Here is a 20,189-nt window from a genome sequence, read left to right on the forward strand (position 1 = left end):
AGAGAGACAGAGCATGAACGGGGGAGGGGCAGAGAGAGAGGGAGACACAGAATCGGAAACAGGCTCCAGGCTCCGAGCCATCAGCCCAGAGCCTGACGCGGGGCTCGAACTCACGGACCGCGAGATCGTGACCTGGCTGAAGTCGGACGCTTAACCGACTGCGCCACCCAGGCGCCCCTACATGTTTTTTAATATACGTGAATGTAGGCTATGGGTTGTGGCAGGTTTTATACAAAGGAAAGTAAACTGCACTCTTTATCGGAAGAAATAGTATACTAAAATCGTGACCTTCGAAAGTTTATTTCAATTATCTGTAAAATCTTACTCAAAAATATTAGATGTGTGACCTTAAGCACATCACTTAACCTCTTGTGATTCAGTTCTTAAAATGCCAATGCAAAAGGAGAGAATTGTATTAAGCTTTAGCTGGTGCTAAAACTCTCCATCCTCCTCATACATTATTATGTTGTAATTTCAATTAAAATGTTTTGGCAGAGAATCTTTAAAACAGCTGCTTTATCGCACTCTCCCACGAGGATACATGTTAAAAGTTTGCATTTGGTATTTGTATCTTAAATAATGTACAAGTTTATTTTTTCATAATTCCAATTTGAGGAGGTTTGAGGGTTTGAATATGCTCTGAGAAACTATTATGTCTTTTGACATATATGTCTTACAATACAAATGTTTTGACCATGGAGACCGTATTATCTTTTGACCGTAACATATTGTACAAATATGACTTAATGGTGATTTTGCCTTACCTAGTGAGATACTCAGAATGTTTCATTTGCAAATAAATGTGGATCACAAGATTAATACAAATGCTATAATAATAGATTTTGCTCATAATTGAGATATTGAATTAATTTTACTCCTTGTATTTGGTCTAATATCTAAGGGTAGTAATGGAAGGAAACAAAAAGTCTTATTTCACATTTTTAGGAGATATATTTTGCACTAGTGTTTAGTGAGTGGTGAAGTTCAAGAGTAAATCTGTTGGAGAGAAGAGCTTATCTATTTGAGATACTGCTGTGTCAATCAAGGAGTATTCTCTATAATTTAAAAAACCTGTTCTTTATATCAATGCTTCTTTATAATCAAGAAAGCAAAAAGTCTTGACCTGGAATAGCTAGATCACTTAATGTATAGAAGGAATTAGATCTAAAAAGAGCATAAAATTGGGGAGGGGCAGAGAGAGAGGGAGACACAGAATCGGAAGCAGGCTCCAGGCTTTGAGCTGTCAGCACAGAGTCCAATGTCAGGCTTGAACTCAAGAACCACAAGATGACGACCTGAGCTGAAGTCGAATGCTTAACTGACTGAGCCACCCAGGCACCGCAAAAGAGCATAAAATTTAAGTAAATTACGTTGAGTCCTGATTTTCTTTCTTTCTGTGGTTGACAGAAAGACAAACTGTTTCTTGCTCTGTATCCTCCTCCTCTTTTGTGTGTCTGCATCATCCAGTAGCTGGTGTCCGTCCCTTCAGCTATCTGACATATAATCTTAGCCTCCCCCTTCTTGTCTCCAGGGCTTCTCGTGCTTTGAGCCCCGTGCTCCTGCTCTGTGCACAAATGCTCAGAAGGACTTCTCAGTCTGAAATAAGTGCTACATGGAAAATTATAGAAATTAAATCCTCTGCTCTGACCTTTGGTGTATGCTGAAAAGTATGTGGATTTACTATAGGTTAGACCTGCTCGTTTTTTGTTTGTTGTTAGTTTTTGGCTTTCATATCTGTTTTTCTGTGTACACATTTTAAAGTACCTAACAGGTTTACAAGTTTTATATTCAAAGTAAAAGACGTCTTCCTTCATTTTCCTCTTCTTAGAGGCAACTATTCATACCTCGTTTAGCTGATTGTTTAATAGTTTCCCTTCCGTGTCTCTGAATAACATGCTTGCATTTGTCTATCTTGGTTATTCCATTGTGGACATTATCCGTTGACTTCCCGCTTTGGACAATGAGACTTGAGTTCCCTTTCCAGGCCCCACCCACCTACCTGGCCGCAGTGGACTCCCTTCTCATTTCCCTGCTATCCTGTATCTTCACGGTGGCTAGAGACGAGGCAGCATGGGGTGGTACATCTGTGAAAATGCTGTGCACGGTTGAACTGTGTTGCAGACAATGTCTCCCTTTCTCTGCCTGCTCAGCTTCCTTTTTTCTTAGAGGTAAATTGTATTATTTTTAAATGTGCTGAGTTTTCTGTTATCACTGATTAGCTCCATGCTCTTTGCCAGCAATCGAATGTCCTCTCGGTATATTCAGAAATGTCAGAACTTCATTAGCTTTGTGTTCTAGAAGCGGTCACTCCCAATTCCTTCTGACCTGCTTGGTGTGCAGTGAGATCCTAGGGTCTCCATTCGCCTTCCTCCTGGGGAATTCCTGCAGTCTCGTGTCTCCCGTGTTCTCCTTTCCTGTTTCACTCCTTCTTTGGATAGTCTGTTCTCTAGTCGCTTCCAGAACGAAGGTGCATAAGCAGCTTTTTCGAGGTCTAGACATCTGAGTCTTTTTCGACCCTTACATTAAACTTATACTTCAGTGAGAACTGTACATTGGAAGTCCTTCACCTCAGAATTGGGAAGGCCTTGTCTCTCCCCTTTAACTTCTCATGTTACTGTAGAAAAGTCTGAAGCCATTATGATTTCTGGTTTCTCTCTCCTGGGAGTGTTAAGAATCTTTTTTTTGGTCTTCAGCATTCTGCATTTTCCTGATGAAGTTTCGGGGTGGGGGGGGTCTATTTAATCTAATTTAATCTAATTGTGCTGGTCTCTTGACAGTTCTTTCCATCTGACATCCCATCTACTTCGTGTCTTCTATATGTTTGGGACTCCTAAGTTTTCTTCTTCCTACATGGTCTCTTTTCTTCTCTTTTTTTACTCTTTATTTTGATTTCTGGTTTCTGGTTAGGGGATTTTCTCTGGTACATGGTAATGTTGGTTGTCTGCTGCATTTAAAACTGGGGGACTTAAAGTAGACTGGAAGCCCTGGGCATCTGAGTGGAGCCTGTCAATTGCAGGCTGTACTGTGTAAGGCGATTGGGCCGGGGCCCTTTGTGGCCTGCCTTCTTGAACTTGTCAGATTCCCTCAGAATCTCTCATCTCCTGCCTGGAGCTGAAAAGCCAACCGCCAAATGTTTTGTGGCAAAGTGGGAGGAAGAGAGCTGAGGTCTTAGAAATTAATTTGCATGTATCACTTAATCCTTCCTGTTTTCAGTATAATACCCTCACTTGGAAATATGCCTCATTTCTGTCAGTTTAGAACCCTCCTCCTCCTCCTCCTCCTCCTCCTCCTTCTTCTTCTTCTTCTTCTTCTTCTTCATCATGTTTATTTTTGAGAGAGAGAGAGATAAAGAGACAATGAGCAGGAGAGGGGCAGAGAAAGAGGAAGACATCGAATCTGAAGCAGGTTCCAGGCTCCGAGCTGTCAGCACAGAGCCTGACCCAGGGCTCGAACCCACAAACTGCGAGATCTTGACCTGAGCCAAAGTTGGACACTCAACCGACTGCGCCACCCAGGTGCCCCAGTTTAGAACCCTTCTAATTCATCCTGTCCAGAGACTAAGTCTCCGGTTTCTTATAAGAGGTGGGGAGGAAGAGTGGCTTGGCTGTGCAGAGATTGGTGGGTGGTGGGCAGAATCTGTTCATTGAGCTGCTTCTCAGGGTTTTTTCAAACAGTCCTCCTTTGCTCTCACTTCCAGGAGTACCTGCTGCTCAATTCCCTCAGCTGTTGGCAATTCATTGTATGGACAGGGGTGGTATTCTGTGTTCTCAAGCCTGCTGATGCATTTGCCATTCATCTTTCTGCTTGCTAGTTTCCAGACTTGGCATGTGAGTGAGTGAGCCAGTGAGCAAGTAAGTGTGTGAGTGTCTGAGTGTCTGTCTGTCTGTCTTGGTGTTTAATCCCACTTCTATCATTTTGGTGAGATTCCATGCGGGAATAAAAGACACATCTATATGAACGACTGTTTCCCTAGAACTCTAACTTCCTTTTTCTCCCTCAAGTCTGCACAGAGTAGATGAATCATGTATTTCAATGAGATCAGTTTGGTTTTTCTCAAAACATTAATACATGAAAGTGCAATAAGGGCATGTGTATGAGAGCAGCTTTCTTATTAATGGTGAAGATTAAGCTTATAGACAAATTAGGATTCTCATAATTAACTATAATGATTATACTCCAAACAAATTCATTATCCTAAATAATTTGCTGCCTTTTTCCTCACCTTCTTCATGACTATGGAATGTGATCTTTGCCAAGCATCCCTGGGCCTGGGCATTTAGTACCTAACTCGTTGGCCAAATAGGGACCTGCCTGTTTGGAGGCAGCAGCCTACGTGATGAAACCACTATTTAAGACGGAATCACTCCGCCCATGGTGGTGGGGCTGGAAGGGCCCCCACACTCTGCAGGCTCCTCTAGGGTCACATTGCCAAGTACAGGTCAATCAGGAAGAGTGAAGCTGTGTCTGTGTATTTCTATAGTTTATGTAAGATTGTATCATTTTGAGTTTAATACTGGACCATTGAAAATTACTGGTAGAAGGAAAAGTTATGAATTTGAATTATATCTAATATTTGTAAATCATATGAGAAACTTCTAGATTCTTCACCTGGAATTTATGAACTCTTTGAAACTGTAATTAAAATTTATGTGAATATCCACGAGACTCTTACCACAAAAGATCTCACCTGAATGTTCTCAAGCCTTTAGAGCTACAGCACCCAGTAAATGGGAAATATAGAGCGGAGAAGACAAGTTCACATCACAAGCAGACAGACCCAGGATGTGGCGCGTTCTAGAGGATGACTGGTCTGGTTTACTCACCAACTCAGCAACATAAGGGGAATGGATGGAAAACCTGGTGGATGGGTCGGGAGGTGTGAGAAAGACAAGTGCCTAGATTTAGAAGATGCACAGATGTGGTGTGAGGGCTTTTATTCGGTGCTGATGCCAGTAAACCAACTGTGAGGAGACGTTTTTGAGACGAAAGAGAAAATGTGAATTTGGACTAGATATTAGGTTGATACCAACAAATTATTGTTAAATATGTTAGGCGTGATAATGTTAGGCTTTCTGGTTATGTATATTGGAATATTACAGTATATGATATTTAGTATTTACTAGAAATTGTTCAGCCAAAAACTTCCAAAAAGTATGGGGGTTTGGCATTTCATTTCCTTTACTCTTGTACATATTTGAGATTTTTGATAATGAAAACAAATTTTTTCTGAGACAGAGCAAGCGAGTGAGTGGGGGATGGGCAGAGGGAGGGAGAGAGAGAGAGAGGGAGGGAAGGAGACAGGGAGAGAGGGAGGGAGAAAATCCCAAGTAGGCTCCACATTCAGCACAGAGCCCTGACAGGGGGCTCAATTCCACGACTGGGAGATCATGACCTGAGCTGAAATCAAGAGTCAAATTGCTCAAATGACTGAGCCACTCAGGCACCCCAATAATGAAAAAAAAATTAATTCAAAATTATCAAATGTATAAGGGAAATATATCAAAATATTAGTATTTTCAAAATTACAAGGGATTTTTAAAATTTACATAAGTTAAAAAATTTTAAATATTTTTTTGAAAAGCATGTAATGTGACAGATAAATGTTACTGTAGAAATGAAAGATGGAAAGGGGCACCTGGGTGGCTCATTTGGTTAAGCGGCCAACTTCTGCTCAGGTCGTGATCTCGCGGTCCGTGAGGTCGAGCCCCGTGTCAGGCTCTGTGCTGACAGCTCACAGCCTGGAGCCTGTTTCAGATTCTGTGTCTCCCTCTCTCTGACCCTCCCCTGTTCATGCTCTGTCTCTCCCTGTCTCAAAAATAAATAAATGTTAAAAAAAAAAAAAAAAAAGAAATGAAAGATGGAAAGAACCAAATCACCTGAGGTACAGTGGTATAATAGGAAATTAAAGGAGGGGAATGTGTCTCAAGAACAAAGGAATTTGATGGCAGTTCTCCTCTTCAGCAGTTTTTTGAGGACCCTTTCTAACAAGTTAACATGTATGTATGTGCACTCCCTGGTGAATTTGATGAAGCGCATGAACATGCTATGTGTTAATACTAAGTACAATTTTTCCTTCACATCGTGGTCTTTTCCATATTGTAAATTTCATCTGCAGTCCTTGTCACACAGAGCATTCTCAGTCTCAAATCTTAATGATTTATCAAGTTCCAGTGAATTTCGTGGAGTAGTTGAAACCTAGCAATTCCTTTTAAATAGGCCACATCTTTTATTCACAACAGTTTTGCTCCAGATTAAGTTTTTCTTCAAGGCAGTTTGATATATATTTTCGCAGTGCTATGAAGGAAAACCCTGCAAGGATGTCCTGAAAAGAGTTGCTGCAAATGCATTGATGTCACTTCTAGCTGTCAGTAGGAGAGCTCAGACACATGCTTTGAAAGGTGAGACACACAACACATCAGCCTTTCTGGCATGTTATCAATTCATTTATTTTACTCCTTGTTCATTATAATTTTCTTTGGATTCAAAGTGTAAAGAATTTATAATCTCAGTCTTACTAAAAAGAGTTGTTTTTTTTCCCAGACAGAAACACAGTGAACATGTATTACTTTTAAAGTAGAAAGATGATATATGTAGATTATTTTTTGAGTAATGATTCTTACCCTAAAGAATATATAAATAGTAGAGGAGCTTTAAAAGTAACACATTACTCAGCGTCACGATAATTAAATATTAGTAACCACCAGCACATATTGCGTACTTGAAAAAAACACATAGTTTTTGATAGTAGTAACAGCAGTGTTAGACTGTTGTGTATTTTCACATAAGTTTCCCTTGGAGAGTTTTGTGATTTCTCATCTGTGATCAGAGAACACAGGTCTTCGAGTTAAAGAGACTAACAGCAACATCGAGTCCAGTCATTTCTTTTTTTTTTTTTTTTAATTTTTTTTTTTTAACGTTTATTTATTTTTGAGACAGAGAGAGACAGAGCATGAACAGGGGAGGAGCAGAGAGAGAGGGAGACACAGTATCTGAAACAGGCTCCAGGCTCTGAGCTGTCAGCACAGAGCCCGACGCGGGGCTCGAACCCATGGGCCGTGAGATCATGACCTGAGCCGAAGTCGGACGCTTAACCGACCCAGCCACCCAGGCGCCCCAAGTCCAGTGATTTCAATGGTGATTTGCTACTAAAGCAAATTATGCATACCTCAAAACATAAAGTCGATTTTAGGAGTATTGTAGTATAAATTGAAAACATTGAAATTATTCAGCATTTTAGTTCTCTTTCATTTCCTCTGACTTATTAACCCCTCACTGAAAGTACCAAAGTGAAGTTGGTCAGAAATACAAAATGTTGTATTTTAGTTTGGAGAATTTGATATATGTGGTTTCAGCTTACTTGGCAATGGAACATCTTTTTTGATTGTCTCGGATTTTATCTCTCAGCCGATCTAATAGACAGCTGCATGGAGCAGATGAAGCACATCAGTGCACAGCTGAACCTCGATTCTCTCAGGCCCGGGAAAGCAGCGCTGAAGAAACAGGTAACTGCGGGTCCCGGATGCCCGGGATGGATGGAATGGCACAGAGACCATCACTCCAGTGTCCTGTGCTTATTAATAACACCACTCTTGGGTGGAAATGGGTATCCAGTTTGGAAGAAGGGTGTAGTTAGATAGATTAATGGGATTTCTACATTAGCGACTTTGGGCTTGCGTGTGTGTGTGTGTGTGTGTGTGTGTGTGTGTGTATAACTTAATTTTCACTTGAAGATCTTAAAATGAGATTTAGATATTACATGTTTTTGTTACTATAAACGTTTTGGAATGTGCATGATGTTTTGCCAGATAATTTTTTTTTATGCTACAAATGAAGATATTTCTCTCAAAGCAAGCCTAGGTTCACTAAGAATGACATATAACTTACTAAATTTTTCTGTATGCCAGGCCCTGTTCTAAACATGTCATATTTGTTATGTTGTGAGCACTCAGGCCAACACAGTCATATAATTAGGAACTGATAAAACCAATAGTTGCCCTATATCTGGGCGCTTTTGAAGCTGTACTCTTGATCTCTATTTATTTTCTTCCATGACTTTTGAATGTCTCGAGTGTTGAGTCTGTTTGACTCATGTTCAAACTGCATGTCATGTAAGCTCAAAATAACAGTTTTTATATAATAGTGATGATAATAATAAATGATTAATAATTAATAAAACAAAAAGATCTGCCATACAGGCTTATTCAGAAGATGAATGAGTGTGTATTTATAAATTTATAACTATAAATATTTATGTATATAGCTAAGACCATTATAGGAGCAATCTGTGCAATAACTGCTTTCTGTTGCATTTTGTAGGAAACCAAGAAAGAGTCTTATTTAATAATTGTATTGATGAGGGGGGCTACATGTTTGTCGGTTTCTTTTCTTGCCTCTTTTCCTTTTTCCTCTCCAGGCAAAGGCTCTTTACTTCATCATTGAGAAAGTCAGCCAACACCTGATATGATTGAAAACCAGTCAGTACCTGCTTCACTTTATTGAGATGAAACATGGAGCCTATTATATATCTCAGTTCCTCCATGCTTGATAGAACAGAAATAGCTTTTTTGTGGCAGATGCACTTCTTGAGATATGGTCATCTTTCAGAGATCATTAGCTTGTCAGTGCCCTCAAAGTTATGGTGGTCAGGTGCAGTGAGAGCACACTGGCATTGTAATGTGACCCAAAGGGGAAGGCATTACTCTGTGTAAAAAGTGGAATATGCCATTGTGTTCACATTTTTAAACTGCTTTTTGTTTAAACAGGAGGACGGTTTTATTAAAGAGTTAAGCATTGCCATGCAGCTCCTAAGAAACTGTCTTTATCAAAATGAAGAATGTAAAGTAAGTAGAGCGATATTTCAAAATTTCAATAGTGATGCTGACATTAAAGTTTCGTTTTTATATGAGATAATATAGGAAGAAACATGAAAAACTCTTCAAATGTTTTTAGATGCACTTGATTGGTCCTTAAACTCCTTGTTAATTCTCAGAAATAGATGCACCTTATTCTTCAACATTGATGGCATTTCATGTTCATATCAGTATTTTAACTTTATCACTGAAAACTTCAAGCAGCTAAAGCAAATGAGTGTCTTTCTCTACGGTGGCACATTTCAGTTGCTTTTTACTAAGATGGAATGCATGTTTGTGTACGTCCAATAAGGCAGAGTTCTAAGAAAATTTTAAGTGTATTTATTTTGAGAGAGACAGAGAGAGTGAGCAGGGGAGGGGCAGAGAGAGAAGGGGACAGAGGATCCAAAACAGGCTCTGTGTTGACAGTGGAGAGCCCAATGTGTGGCTTGAACTCGTGAGCTATGAGATCATGACCTGAGCTGAAGTCGGACACTCAACCGACCGAGCCCCCAAGGCGCCCCAAGGCAGAGTTCTTTCAAAGACAGTTGTCAGGCAGCTCTCCAGGAAATAAGTGGAGGTGTCTGTATCCATAAGGAAAGAGGAAAAGTGTGTCTCTCGTTTGGGTAGAAAATACTGCTGTTGCTGGGCCCGGCCCTGTTCACCTGGGGGAGCTTCAAGGCCAGCCCTTCTGGCTTCTTGTGCCCAGTGACTCCGCCCCTCTGCCTGGGAACCATCGAGATGTGCTGCTCTGTCTGTGAGCATTGGTGCTGTCACTTAGAACACCGCGGTAGGAACTGTTAGGCAGGTTATGGTGTCTTGGGTGCTTTGATTTGCTTTGTCATAGTGATACAACACTAGTTTTCACAGAGAAATACTGTGGGAAATGAATAAGAGAAAGATAAATTACAGGAGTTTCATTTTTAAAAAACGTTCTTGTCTTTTTTGCTTTTACTTGTGATAAAACCAGAAAAAACTTATCTGGAAAAAAGAATATTTTGAACATATTCCTTAAGCTGTGTTAATTTGTTAAAGACACATTGCTAGCAATTTACATTTCAGAACAACTTGAGAATTGTTTATACATGTTCTCAATATATGAACTCTTTACTCAAAATTTACTAAATTTGTGATCCATTATGCTAAATAATGTGCTTGCAGCTGGATGTAGTTGATATTAATCCATGACACCTTACCCTGGGAATACTCTGGAACCCCTTCCAGGTCAGCTCTGCTTATATAGATTTATGAGGTACTAGCTGGGTACTGAAATACAGTGTTCACATTTGTATCACATTAGCCATCTATGAAAAGTGTAATCTCTCAATAACTCAAAGCATTTTTACATTTCCAAGTTGTTTAATAAGGAATAAATCCAAAAAAGAGCATACAGATTGCTCTTTGAGTATAAATACAGTCCTGTGGGGAAAGATTCTTAATTTCTTTTCCTGTTCCAACTTCCTGAGGAGTATCACATGCTCCCAGTATTAACCGTTGGGTACGCTTTGGTAATTCACCAAGTCACCCATGGCTGCCTCACCCCGTTGTCTGCATACATGGGACATTAGGGGTTCCCATACTGGGAAGATCATGGTGGCTGGAAGGTAAATGAACTGTGGGGAAGGTTAGAGGTCGGAGACTGTAGTAGTCAGACAGGAGGTGATGAGCCCCGAATTGGGGCAGATGAAGAAGGAAAGGAGGGTGGGGAGATACTGAAGAGAAAAGAGAAATGTAGAGTGATTTCCAGGCTCTACTTTAATGCAAGTGCGCATAATAGAGTAGACTGTAGGCATGAGCGATTGTAATGTTCAGGTTCACACATGTTAATATAAAGGGTCTTTGGGACATCCGGGTGGAAAATGGCCGGTAATCAGTAGATTACAAGAGTCTGGGGCTCTGAGCAGGATAGAGGCGGGGGATATTAGGAGTTAGCAGTGTAAACTGTTGAAATTTCCCAAGAGAGTATATACGAAAGCCTAGGTCATATCTGTAGAAACTAAACATGGAAAACAACTGGGATGGGAGTGCTGGAGAGCATTTGGAGATGTTCCAGGACAGAGAGGCTACATGGAAATGAACTAAGAGTAGATCTTTAATAGATGCCACAGTGCTGAGGGTGGTCTTGGTAGCACTGTCAGGACAGAAAATAAATTGAACTAAAGCTGAAGATTAACTGAGAGATGGGAAGTGAAAGCAGTAAGAACCTTGGTCATGAAAAGCAGCATTAATAATTTAGGACTCACAACATTAAAGGAAGTTAGTCTAGACTGTTTGTTTCTCCTAACATGTAAACTGCTTGATATAAACAGAAGTGAGCAAACTGGGGACTAGTTGTTAAAGAGACAGGAAGAAGAGGACTGATTGATGGATGAAGGTCCCTGAGGAGGTGGGGAGGCTGTGTTTCAGAGGACGGATGGACTTCCTGACCACCAGCAAAGGAACACCTCCTCCGCACTTCCAGGCAGGAAGGATGAGTAGATGAACAAACAGATAAACTAGGTGGACAGAGTGGTAGAGACGGAGCTTATACATAATTACTTCTGTCTTCGTCATCGTGGGGCTGTGTTCCAAGCTTATGAAGAGTGGGGTGAATAACTAACACTGGGAATGACTTCAGAGCTTATGGAGAGGGTTGAACACTGGTAGTAACTTCCCACTCTCTTCTGCCATTGATGCTGCATAAAATTGTATAGGGTGTGTGTATTTAATATAAATACCTACATGTGTGCACATAAGGTCTATGAATTACCTAGTAATTCCTGTTCATTTAAAAAATTGCTCATTACTGCAGACAGATTTTTTTTTTAATTTTATTTATTTTTGAGAGAGAGAGAGAGAGAGAGAGAGAGAGAGAGAACATGAGTAGAGGAGGGGCAGAGAGAGATGGAGACAGAATCTGAAGCAGCTCCAGGCTCCAAGCTGTCAGCACAGAGCCGGATGCGGGGCTGGAACTCACCAACCATGAGATTATGACCCAGGCCGGAGTCGGACGCCTAACAGACTGAGCCATTCCAGCGCCCCACTGCAAATAGATTTTATACATAATACCGTCCTAGGGGTAACTGATCTTTGTAATAAAGACTATGAATTACATAAGAATTTATTGATTTGACATAGTATTTTGGCTTTTACTATATTCCAATTATTTATAGATAGTACTCTACTTCTGATCTGTCCACACTTACCAACGTATACACACACACATAAACACAGAGGAGAAAGAAGGTGGAGGGGAGAACTCAGAACTGATCAGAGTGTTTTCTTAACCAGAAAATCCCATTTCTTAATCATTTTAGAGTACTTATGAGAGTTTATTCAATGTAGTGAGATATCATTGTCCTGTTTAATTTACATGTTTAGGAGCTGTTTTGGTGTTTTTTTGTTTGTCGGTTTCTAACATTTCTTAGCTAAGTTGTATATTGTGGTCACCCCAGTGTTAAAGGCACTTCCTGAGACTGGTCAGGCTCATGGTCAGGGCAGTCCTGGGCAAGGTGCTAAATCTGTCTGCAGGATTCTTGTGCCAGCTTGCCCTAACCGGAACAAAGATAAATTCAGTTTTTGTTTCCTTATATATTGGTAACAAGTTTTTTTTATTTGATTTTAATTTTGTATTTTCATATGTGCACACTAATACTGCCTGTATTTCTTTCTCACAATAGGAAGCAGCTCTTGAAGCTCATCTGGTCCCTGTCTTGCACTCACTCTGGCCTTGGCTTTTGATGGATGATTCATTGATGCAAATTGCCCTGCAGCTACTCTGTGTCTACACTGCAAATTTTCCAAATGGTAAATAGATCCCAATTCTGCCTTTCAGTAATAAACTAAAATACTAATTTTATATAATGCTGTGAAAATGAACTAAAAAACAAATACACAGTTTGAAGGGTTTCTCCTGCTTACAGAGGGCATGTTGGTGAGAGGGAAACTTTCTTATGGGTGTCACAAGATACTTTAGTATGTGTTTGTGCAGCCAGGAGGACTCATTAGGCAGCTCAGGGAATAGAGAGGGAGAAACCGACCTGGTTATATGGCAGTGGGAAATTGAATTTCATAGGGAAATCGAGAGAGTGAAAATTAACGATGGAAGACCTCAAGAACCAGATAAAGGTTAAAACTTTTATGGACTCTAGAGTAGGAGCTGGTGTGATGAAAGGTGGCTCTAGATACAGTTGGCCTCGTAATAGCTGATGCCATTGGGACACCTCTTGTGACTCCGTCAACACACGTTTTACTGAGAAGCTGCTGAGGGCCGTGCAATGTTAGAGGCCGGCAGCTAAGAGTGAGTGAAGGCAAGGGTGGAGGTGATGGAGAAGAGAGGAGAAGGCACGAAGTTAGCCATTCGAGCTGAGGGAAAGCAGGCCTGCCCGGGAGGTGGAGTAGGAGTGCTGGCAGCAGTCACGTCCCCTTGGAGAGTCGGGGTCATGCACGCGAGGTCCAGTCACTACGTGTGTGTGCTCTCTTCGGGCCGCCATCCAGCAGCTCAGCGGCTGGTTCTTCAGTTGTCAAAAGATGCACAGAGAAAGGACGGGAACCCAAAACAGCTCAGAGTCCCTCTGCTCACTCCCATGTGCTTAGGGCACTTTACTCCTTGACAGTGGGACGTGGGCCTCTGCCCCGCTCTGGGCCGTCCACTCCTGTAGCTCCCGCCGCTCGTCTCTGGCCAGCAGGGCCCCGTGACATCAGCAGACCTTCAAGTTGTTAACTCCTGAACTTTCACTGTGGGGCATGGAGTGCGCGGCAGCACAGGTGGTTTTGTTTTCGCTCTGCCTCCAACTTCCTCGTCCGTACTTCTGCTTGGACGCTCTCCTCTCGCTGAGTCCCTCCGCCACCACTGCTGGTGGCTCGGCCCATGCAGCAGAGCTGTCTCCTGTGCCGTGTGGGCACCTTGTCCTTCTCCACCCACCTTCCCTACTTAGTTTAGGGCTTAGGGAGGTAAGGAGGGAAAAAAAACCAATTGCTAAATATTGAGTAAAAGAAACATTTTAAATCTTTTGAAACTATATGTCACTTTTTACTTAAAATTGTTGTAAATATGAGATTGTGGTTAGGTTACTAAATGGGAGAAGAAACTTTTTATTTTCCTATCTAGTTTGTTTTCAAGCAAAACTCCGTCATTTAGTGGACCTAGTGGAAACCTTGCTATTTGGATACTGCGATTTGGTGTGAATACAGGCAAGACCACTATATTTATTTGTGTTTACTTGCCTTTTATGACTTTACTTTGCAGAATGTATCGGATTCTCATCTAGTGATACTTAAGCTAGCCTCCTTGCATGGACTGTCATAACTTAATTACACTTAGATTTATGTTACAATGCAGTAAAATGAATTTCTAATTCTTATATGGTTGGTTTCCTCCCTTGATAAATCCCATACGGTTGTTTAATTTACTGAGAAAACACTGGATTCTGGAAAACCACTTGACGCTTCTGGCTCTTGCTGCTTGTGAGCTGTGTGTCTCTGAACAAGCCACTGGCTTCTCTGAGCTCTGGCCTTTATCTAGCATACATGGCTGGTACCAAACGTCCTGTGGACACACCCCAGGATTATCGCGTTCCTCCTTTTCTTTTTTCTTGTGTAAAATGAAGGCATTGGACCAACTTACCCCCATTTCTAAAATTCTCTTCTTCTGCACAGGTCTTTATTTAGATGTATTTTTAAGGAACTATTTAAAAACCTCTTATGCATATTTATTCTTAAAAAATGAATCTAGGCACACCTGGGTGGCTCAGTTGGTTGTGCGTCTGACTCTTGATTTTGACTCAGGTCATGATCTCACAGTTCGTTGGATCAAGCCCTGTGTCGGGCTCTGCGCTGACAGTACAAAGCCTGGTTAGGATTTCCTCTTTTCTCTGTCTCTGTCTGTCTCTCTCTCTCTCAAAACAAACAAACAAACATTAAGAAAAAATAAACCTAGTGTTTTAAAATGCCCTTTTGAGGGGTGTCTGGGTGGCTCAGTCGGTTGAGTGTCTGACTTTGGATCAGGTCATGAGCTCACAGTCTGTGGGTTTGAGCCCTGCATCGGCCTCTGTACTGACAGCTTGGAGCCCAGAGCCTGCTTTGGATCCTGTGTCTCCCTCTCTCTCTGCCCCTGCCTTGCTCATGCTCTCTCTCTCTCTCTCTCAAAAATGGATAAACATTAAAAAAAATTTAGATCATTAGACCCTCAGTGAGGACAGCAAATCCATTAGGCTGTATGTAGATGTCAACACTAGCCTTCCCTGCTGATTTGCAGTTCATAGATTAGTGGATAAGTCATTGAATAGGCAGATATGCTTCACTACTTAGGTTTTTTGTTGTTTTTTTTTTTTTAAGTTTATTTATTTATTTTGTTAGTGAGAGTGCATGCGTGCAAGCAGGGGAAGGGCATAGAGAGAGGGAGAGAGAGAATCCCAAGCAGGCTTCATGCTGTTAGTGTGGAACCTGACCCGGGGCTCAAACTCATGAACTGTGAGATCATGACCTGAGCCAAAATCAAGAGTCAGACGCTTGAATGACTGAGCTATCCAGATGCCCCAGGTTTTTTTAACTAAATAGTAAAACTAAGATGACATTATGATAGGCTATGTTTTTTCAGGTTGCAGTTCTCTTTGTTGGTCAAGTTGTGGGCCATATCCAGTTCAAACTGCCTATAGAGGAGCGCCTGGCACCTCTCTGATGGGGTGTATCCTGAAGTTGGCTTCCCAGATGCCTCTTGAGAACACTGCAGTTCAGCAGATGGTTTTTATGTTTCTTTCGAACCTGGCCTTGTCTCATGACTGTAAAGGAGTAATTCAGAAAGTAAGTACTTAATTTGTCCTTCATATCTTAAAAAAGAGTAGAATAATCCTTCTAATCAAGAACATGTATGAAAAATCTAGAACTCAGTTTCTAGGATTAAATTATTATGATTTCAAGACATTGTGTTTTAAAAGACTGTGAAAGGATTAAGGGGTTCACTATGTTTAAAGCCAATTGATAGATGACACATGGAGAGGATAGGCTAGAGGATGATCATTACACTTCCTTTCAGTTTATCTTCTTACTTTTGGATCATATTTTACCTCTCTCAAAAATGAGGGGTTTAGAATTAGAAAGACAGCTGTCTTACATTTATTTGAGATTATACAAGTCCTGTCCGGTCTTTACATAGACCAAATGGAACAGTAGCGATCTCAGTTCAGTTTACATAGTCAGAACAACGTGTGAAATGACAGCCATCTTGCCCTGCTTAGACCGATGTTATCAGTCCTCTGGGACTCCAGTGCCAAAACTTGACTTCTTATCACTGATTTTTAACCTAGGGTACTTTACAAGGGATTGAATGAGTTAAACAAATTGTAATACACATGTTCAGTGAGATTATATTTAGATATGTATGACCAGAGTCCCTAATTTGGAAGATCCTGTACATTGTGAATATGATCATGTCTATTATTTACGAGTAGTACTTTGAGTGTTTTTGTTCCCTTTATATGGAGGCCAAGACAAATTATGAAAGTTGACAGTATTCACGAGAATTGAATCTCCGTTTCCTCTCCTGTGTCAGCCCCCCACCCCCACCGCCTCCAGAAAAAACCCACATAGACTGCAATCTCCAAATAAATAGCAGTTTTACTAAGGAACAATCTTTTCAGTGGTGTGTTGGAGCTAACTCAGGCTGACTCATGAGTGTCATTGGTGATTTTCAGGAATTCTGTGACCCAGTTGACATCACCGTGCTATCTTGAAATCAGCCATGGTGGGAGGGCTCACACTGTATAAATTGGCAAAAGGTGCAATCAGGGACCCACTATCCCACCAGAACCACAGGTGGATATACACGTCACGCTGCACTGTATGTCTGTGGCCCCGTCCCTACACGTGTGAGAGCACGGGCCGGGGGCAGTGCTTTCCCCAGCTCCCCTCTGGAGTACACGGGTGGAATAGAACAGGAGCTCCCGAACAAGTTGCCGATCTTGGGTTTGACATGGGACTTTGAGCAGGAGACCTTCTCTCTTTAAGCTTCAGTTGCTTCATTTGAAAACTTACTGGGTTAAATAACATGATCTCTAAGGTGTCCTCCACTCTCAATGCATGACTCTGTTTCTGTACTCAAGCATATATCGATACGTATTTCATGCGACTCTGTTTCAGGTGCAGCTCAGTCAAGTTGTTTTTCCTCTGCTCTAGTTAGGAAACCCCCGAGCCTTCCTCTGCTGCTCTGTTATAATGAGCCCTGGGTACTTAACAGTTCTACCTCTCCGTTACCCTGCTATGGGCATTAGAAGACATAAGCAGCACTTTTGTACAACAAGACTCTAAAGTGTCTGGTTTCTCTCCACCATGTTTCTCTACATTCCACATGGTATAGGAAATTGTCTAAAAGCATCTTTAGCTCCAGCAAAGAGAAGGAATGCCCATAGTATGTTTATACTTGAAAGCACTGCCATATGTTTTATCACTAGTGTCCACTCCAGATCTCCAATATCATGGTAGAATGTAGCTGAACAGGAAAGGCAAGGGATAAATCTAGAAGGTGTCAGTTTGGACTGAGCAATGAGAAGTAGGTGTGAGTGACCGTGCAACGCAAAGTGGGCATGTGGTTTCACAGTTTACTTGTTGCTTGGGTAATGTTGCTAATATTTCTGTAGCTAATTTCATTTATTTTTTTTGTAATTTTTACTTAAATTCCATTTGGTTAACATACACAATGTAATAATATTAGTTTCAGGTGCACAATATAGTGAGTCAGCATTTCTATATCCTTTCGTTTTTAGACTCAGAATCCTTTTAGGTAACAGTATTAAATGTGTTTAATAGATTCAAGCCAACATCTTGATTTAGGTGCAGGAGAACCCAAGAATAGGCCAGAATAGATTATTAAGCAGGAGAGAGATCTCCTATCTCTATAGCCTGGTATTCCAGACAGTTAAGAAAGTTAAGTGATCACACTTCTGTTCTCCGGTCAAAATATCCAACTGATATTTTTGATACCCCTCTATAAGTTTACTAGGGTGGCATGTAGCCATGAGAATTTCATCTGTAATGATAAGCAGTGGGGGTAAAGTGAATATATGATATACATGTAGATTATTTTATTTTATTGTACTTTTTAGAGAGTGTGAGCAGGGGGCAAGGCAGAGGGAGAGAGAGAAAGAGAGAGAGAGAGGAAGGGAGGGAAGGAGGGAATGAATGTCAAGCAGGCTCCATGGTCAGTGTGGAGCCCAATGGAGGGCTTGATCCCACGACCCTGGGATTATGACCTGAGTCGACATCAAGAGTTGGACGCTCAGTTGCGCTTTAAAATTTTTTTTAATGTTTGTTTGTTTATTTTAAGAGACAAAGTGCATGCAAGCGAGGGGGGAGCAGAGAGAGAGGGAGAGAGAGAGAATCCCAAGCAGGCTCTGCACTGTCAGTGCAGAGTGCACATGGGGCTCAATCCCATGAAGTATGAGATCATAACCTGAGCTGAAATCAAGAGCTGGACGCTTAACCTGCTGAGCCAACTAGGCTCCCCCAGATTTTTTTTTCATTTTTAAGCACACTTGTAGCTATAAAGATTCCGGTCTGCTCAATACTACTAGAGTTGTTAACTGGTATCCAAGACTGACTTGGGTTTTGTTTTCTTTTTCCTCCCCATAGGATAGTTTTTAATGAGTAGCAAAATTGCCAGAAGGCAGGCAGAGAGAGAGAACTCAGGAGGCCTGAAATAATCCCCAACTGGAATTATCCATCCTAAATAATTAAGAGTTGACTATATGTAGTTAGTTTATCCATCGTCAGGAAAGAATTAGTAAGAATTAAAAATTTGAGCACTATTTTGTTCTCCTTAATTTTTTCACTTATACCTGGAAACAGTTTAGATGGGAGTATTTGGAAGTTGTTAGGAGGAAGGAGAAATTAAAGTTGGGAAAAGAAGAGCAGAATGCTAGTTAATTGGTCTCCAAGGGACAAAGAAAATAATGAAAAGAGTCAAGAAGAAAATAATATTCTCTCTGTTTATCCACAGAGTAACTTCTTACAGAACTTTCTGTCTCTAACATTGCCAAAAGGAGGAAATAAACATCTCAGTAATCTGACCATTCTTTGGTTGAAGTTACTCTTGAATATCTCACTTGGAGAAGATGGCCAACAAATGATCCTGAGGCTAGATGGCTGTTTGGACTTGCTTACAGAGATGAGCAAATACAAGCATAAGAGCAGCCCGTGTATACCTCTCCTTATTTTTCATAATATTTGCTTCAGTCCTGCCAATAAGCCCAAGATCCTGGCTAATGGTGAGTATTCACGTCACACACACACACACACACACACACACACACACACAGACACACACACACCCCCATTTATACATGTGGTCATTCGTACAGTATTCCATTTAGAGTAAAACAAAATGTTTTATAAGTAATCTGCCAACTATTTGTTAAGCACCACTGTGTTCAAGGCAGTGTGGGAGGCAGAGGCCGTTGGAACGAATCAGGTGTGACCCCTGTCCTCAGGGATGAACCAGACATGGCTCCAGCTCTCCAGTGGCTGCCAGGAGTCTTGCTGTTGGTGGCTGCACTGGATCCCGGAGGTGGTAGGGAGGAGGAGCCTGGCGTGGGCGCTCTCTGGCCTCACCCTGACTTCTCCCATCTCTGTTCTCCTGGCTCCCCTGGGTCTTTGAGCAGGTGCTGCGGTGTCAGTGAAGCCTCTTCAGACGAACCTGCCAACGTGATAACCCCCACATCCTTCATCCTTCTTCCTGCCTCCCATCCTTCTCTCTCTCCCTCTCTCCTCTCCCTCCCTGTTGACATTACCACCAGGTGAGATACTATATGTGTTTTTGGCATATATCTGTTCATTCCTAGTCTGCCCACACTAGAACATTAGCTCCTAGGAGGTCAAGAGGTTTCTGTCTTTTTTCTTCACTTGGCATCTAGAATTGTGCCTGTCACTAGTGAGCATTCAGTGAATATTCAGTGATTGAGAGAGCTCTTGAGTAGGCAGGAGAGTTCAGGATCCAAGACCAAATGGTGAAATTAGCCTTACAGAGACCTGATTCTCTGAGATGTAGGACAGGTGGAGGTGAGGATTCAGAATAATTTTGAAACAGAAAGAGGGAAATGGAAAGGTCTGTTTCTACAGCCATGTGCTGTTTCTGTGAGTAGAGTGTGACATTTATAGGGAGGGAGTTTTATAAGGAGGCATCGCATTGTTTGGGGGAAATAAAAAGAGGCGGGCTCTAGAAATCAGTTTATAAACACACATGAAGTGCCTGGAACCATTTATGGAGCGTAGTGGCTGCTCCAGATGGGCTAATTGTGTTTTCCTCTCATGTTTTGTACTTAGTGTTTTCTTACAGGTGTTTTCCTGTGACATGTGGAGTTTCTAAGTGAG

At 41.4% G+C, this 20,189-nt stretch overlaps 1 protein-coding gene across 5 annotated transcripts in view; it reads left to right on the forward strand.

The window, feature by feature from the left end:
• Positions 1-20,189, forward strand: part of RTTN (rotatin) — a 162,721-nt gene that overhangs the window by 133,586 nt on the left and 8,946 nt on the right. For all 5 annotated transcript variants that reach the window (XM_049619629.1, XM_049619628.1, XM_049619631.1 and 2 more), the window contains 6 exons: positions 6,293-6,398; positions 7,405-7,502; positions 8,763-8,840; positions 12,509-12,635; positions 15,427-15,629; positions 18,820-19,087. In XM_049619629.1, coding sequence (XP_049475586.1) covers positions 6,293-6,398; positions 7,405-7,502; positions 8,763-8,840; positions 12,509-12,635; positions 15,427-15,629; positions 18,820-19,087 — 880 coding nt within the window. The remainder of the gene's footprint in view (positions 1-6,292; positions 6,399-7,404; positions 7,503-8,762; positions 8,841-12,508; positions 12,636-15,426; positions 15,630-18,819; positions 19,088-20,189) is intronic.

Source organism: Panthera uncia, assembly GCF_023721935.1.
Source record: "Panthera uncia isolate 11264 chromosome D3 unlocalized genomic scaffold, Puncia_PCG_1.0 HiC_scaffold_8, whole genome shotgun sequence".
Lineage (NCBI taxonomy): Eukaryota > Metazoa > Chordata > Mammalia > Carnivora > Felidae > Panthera > Panthera uncia.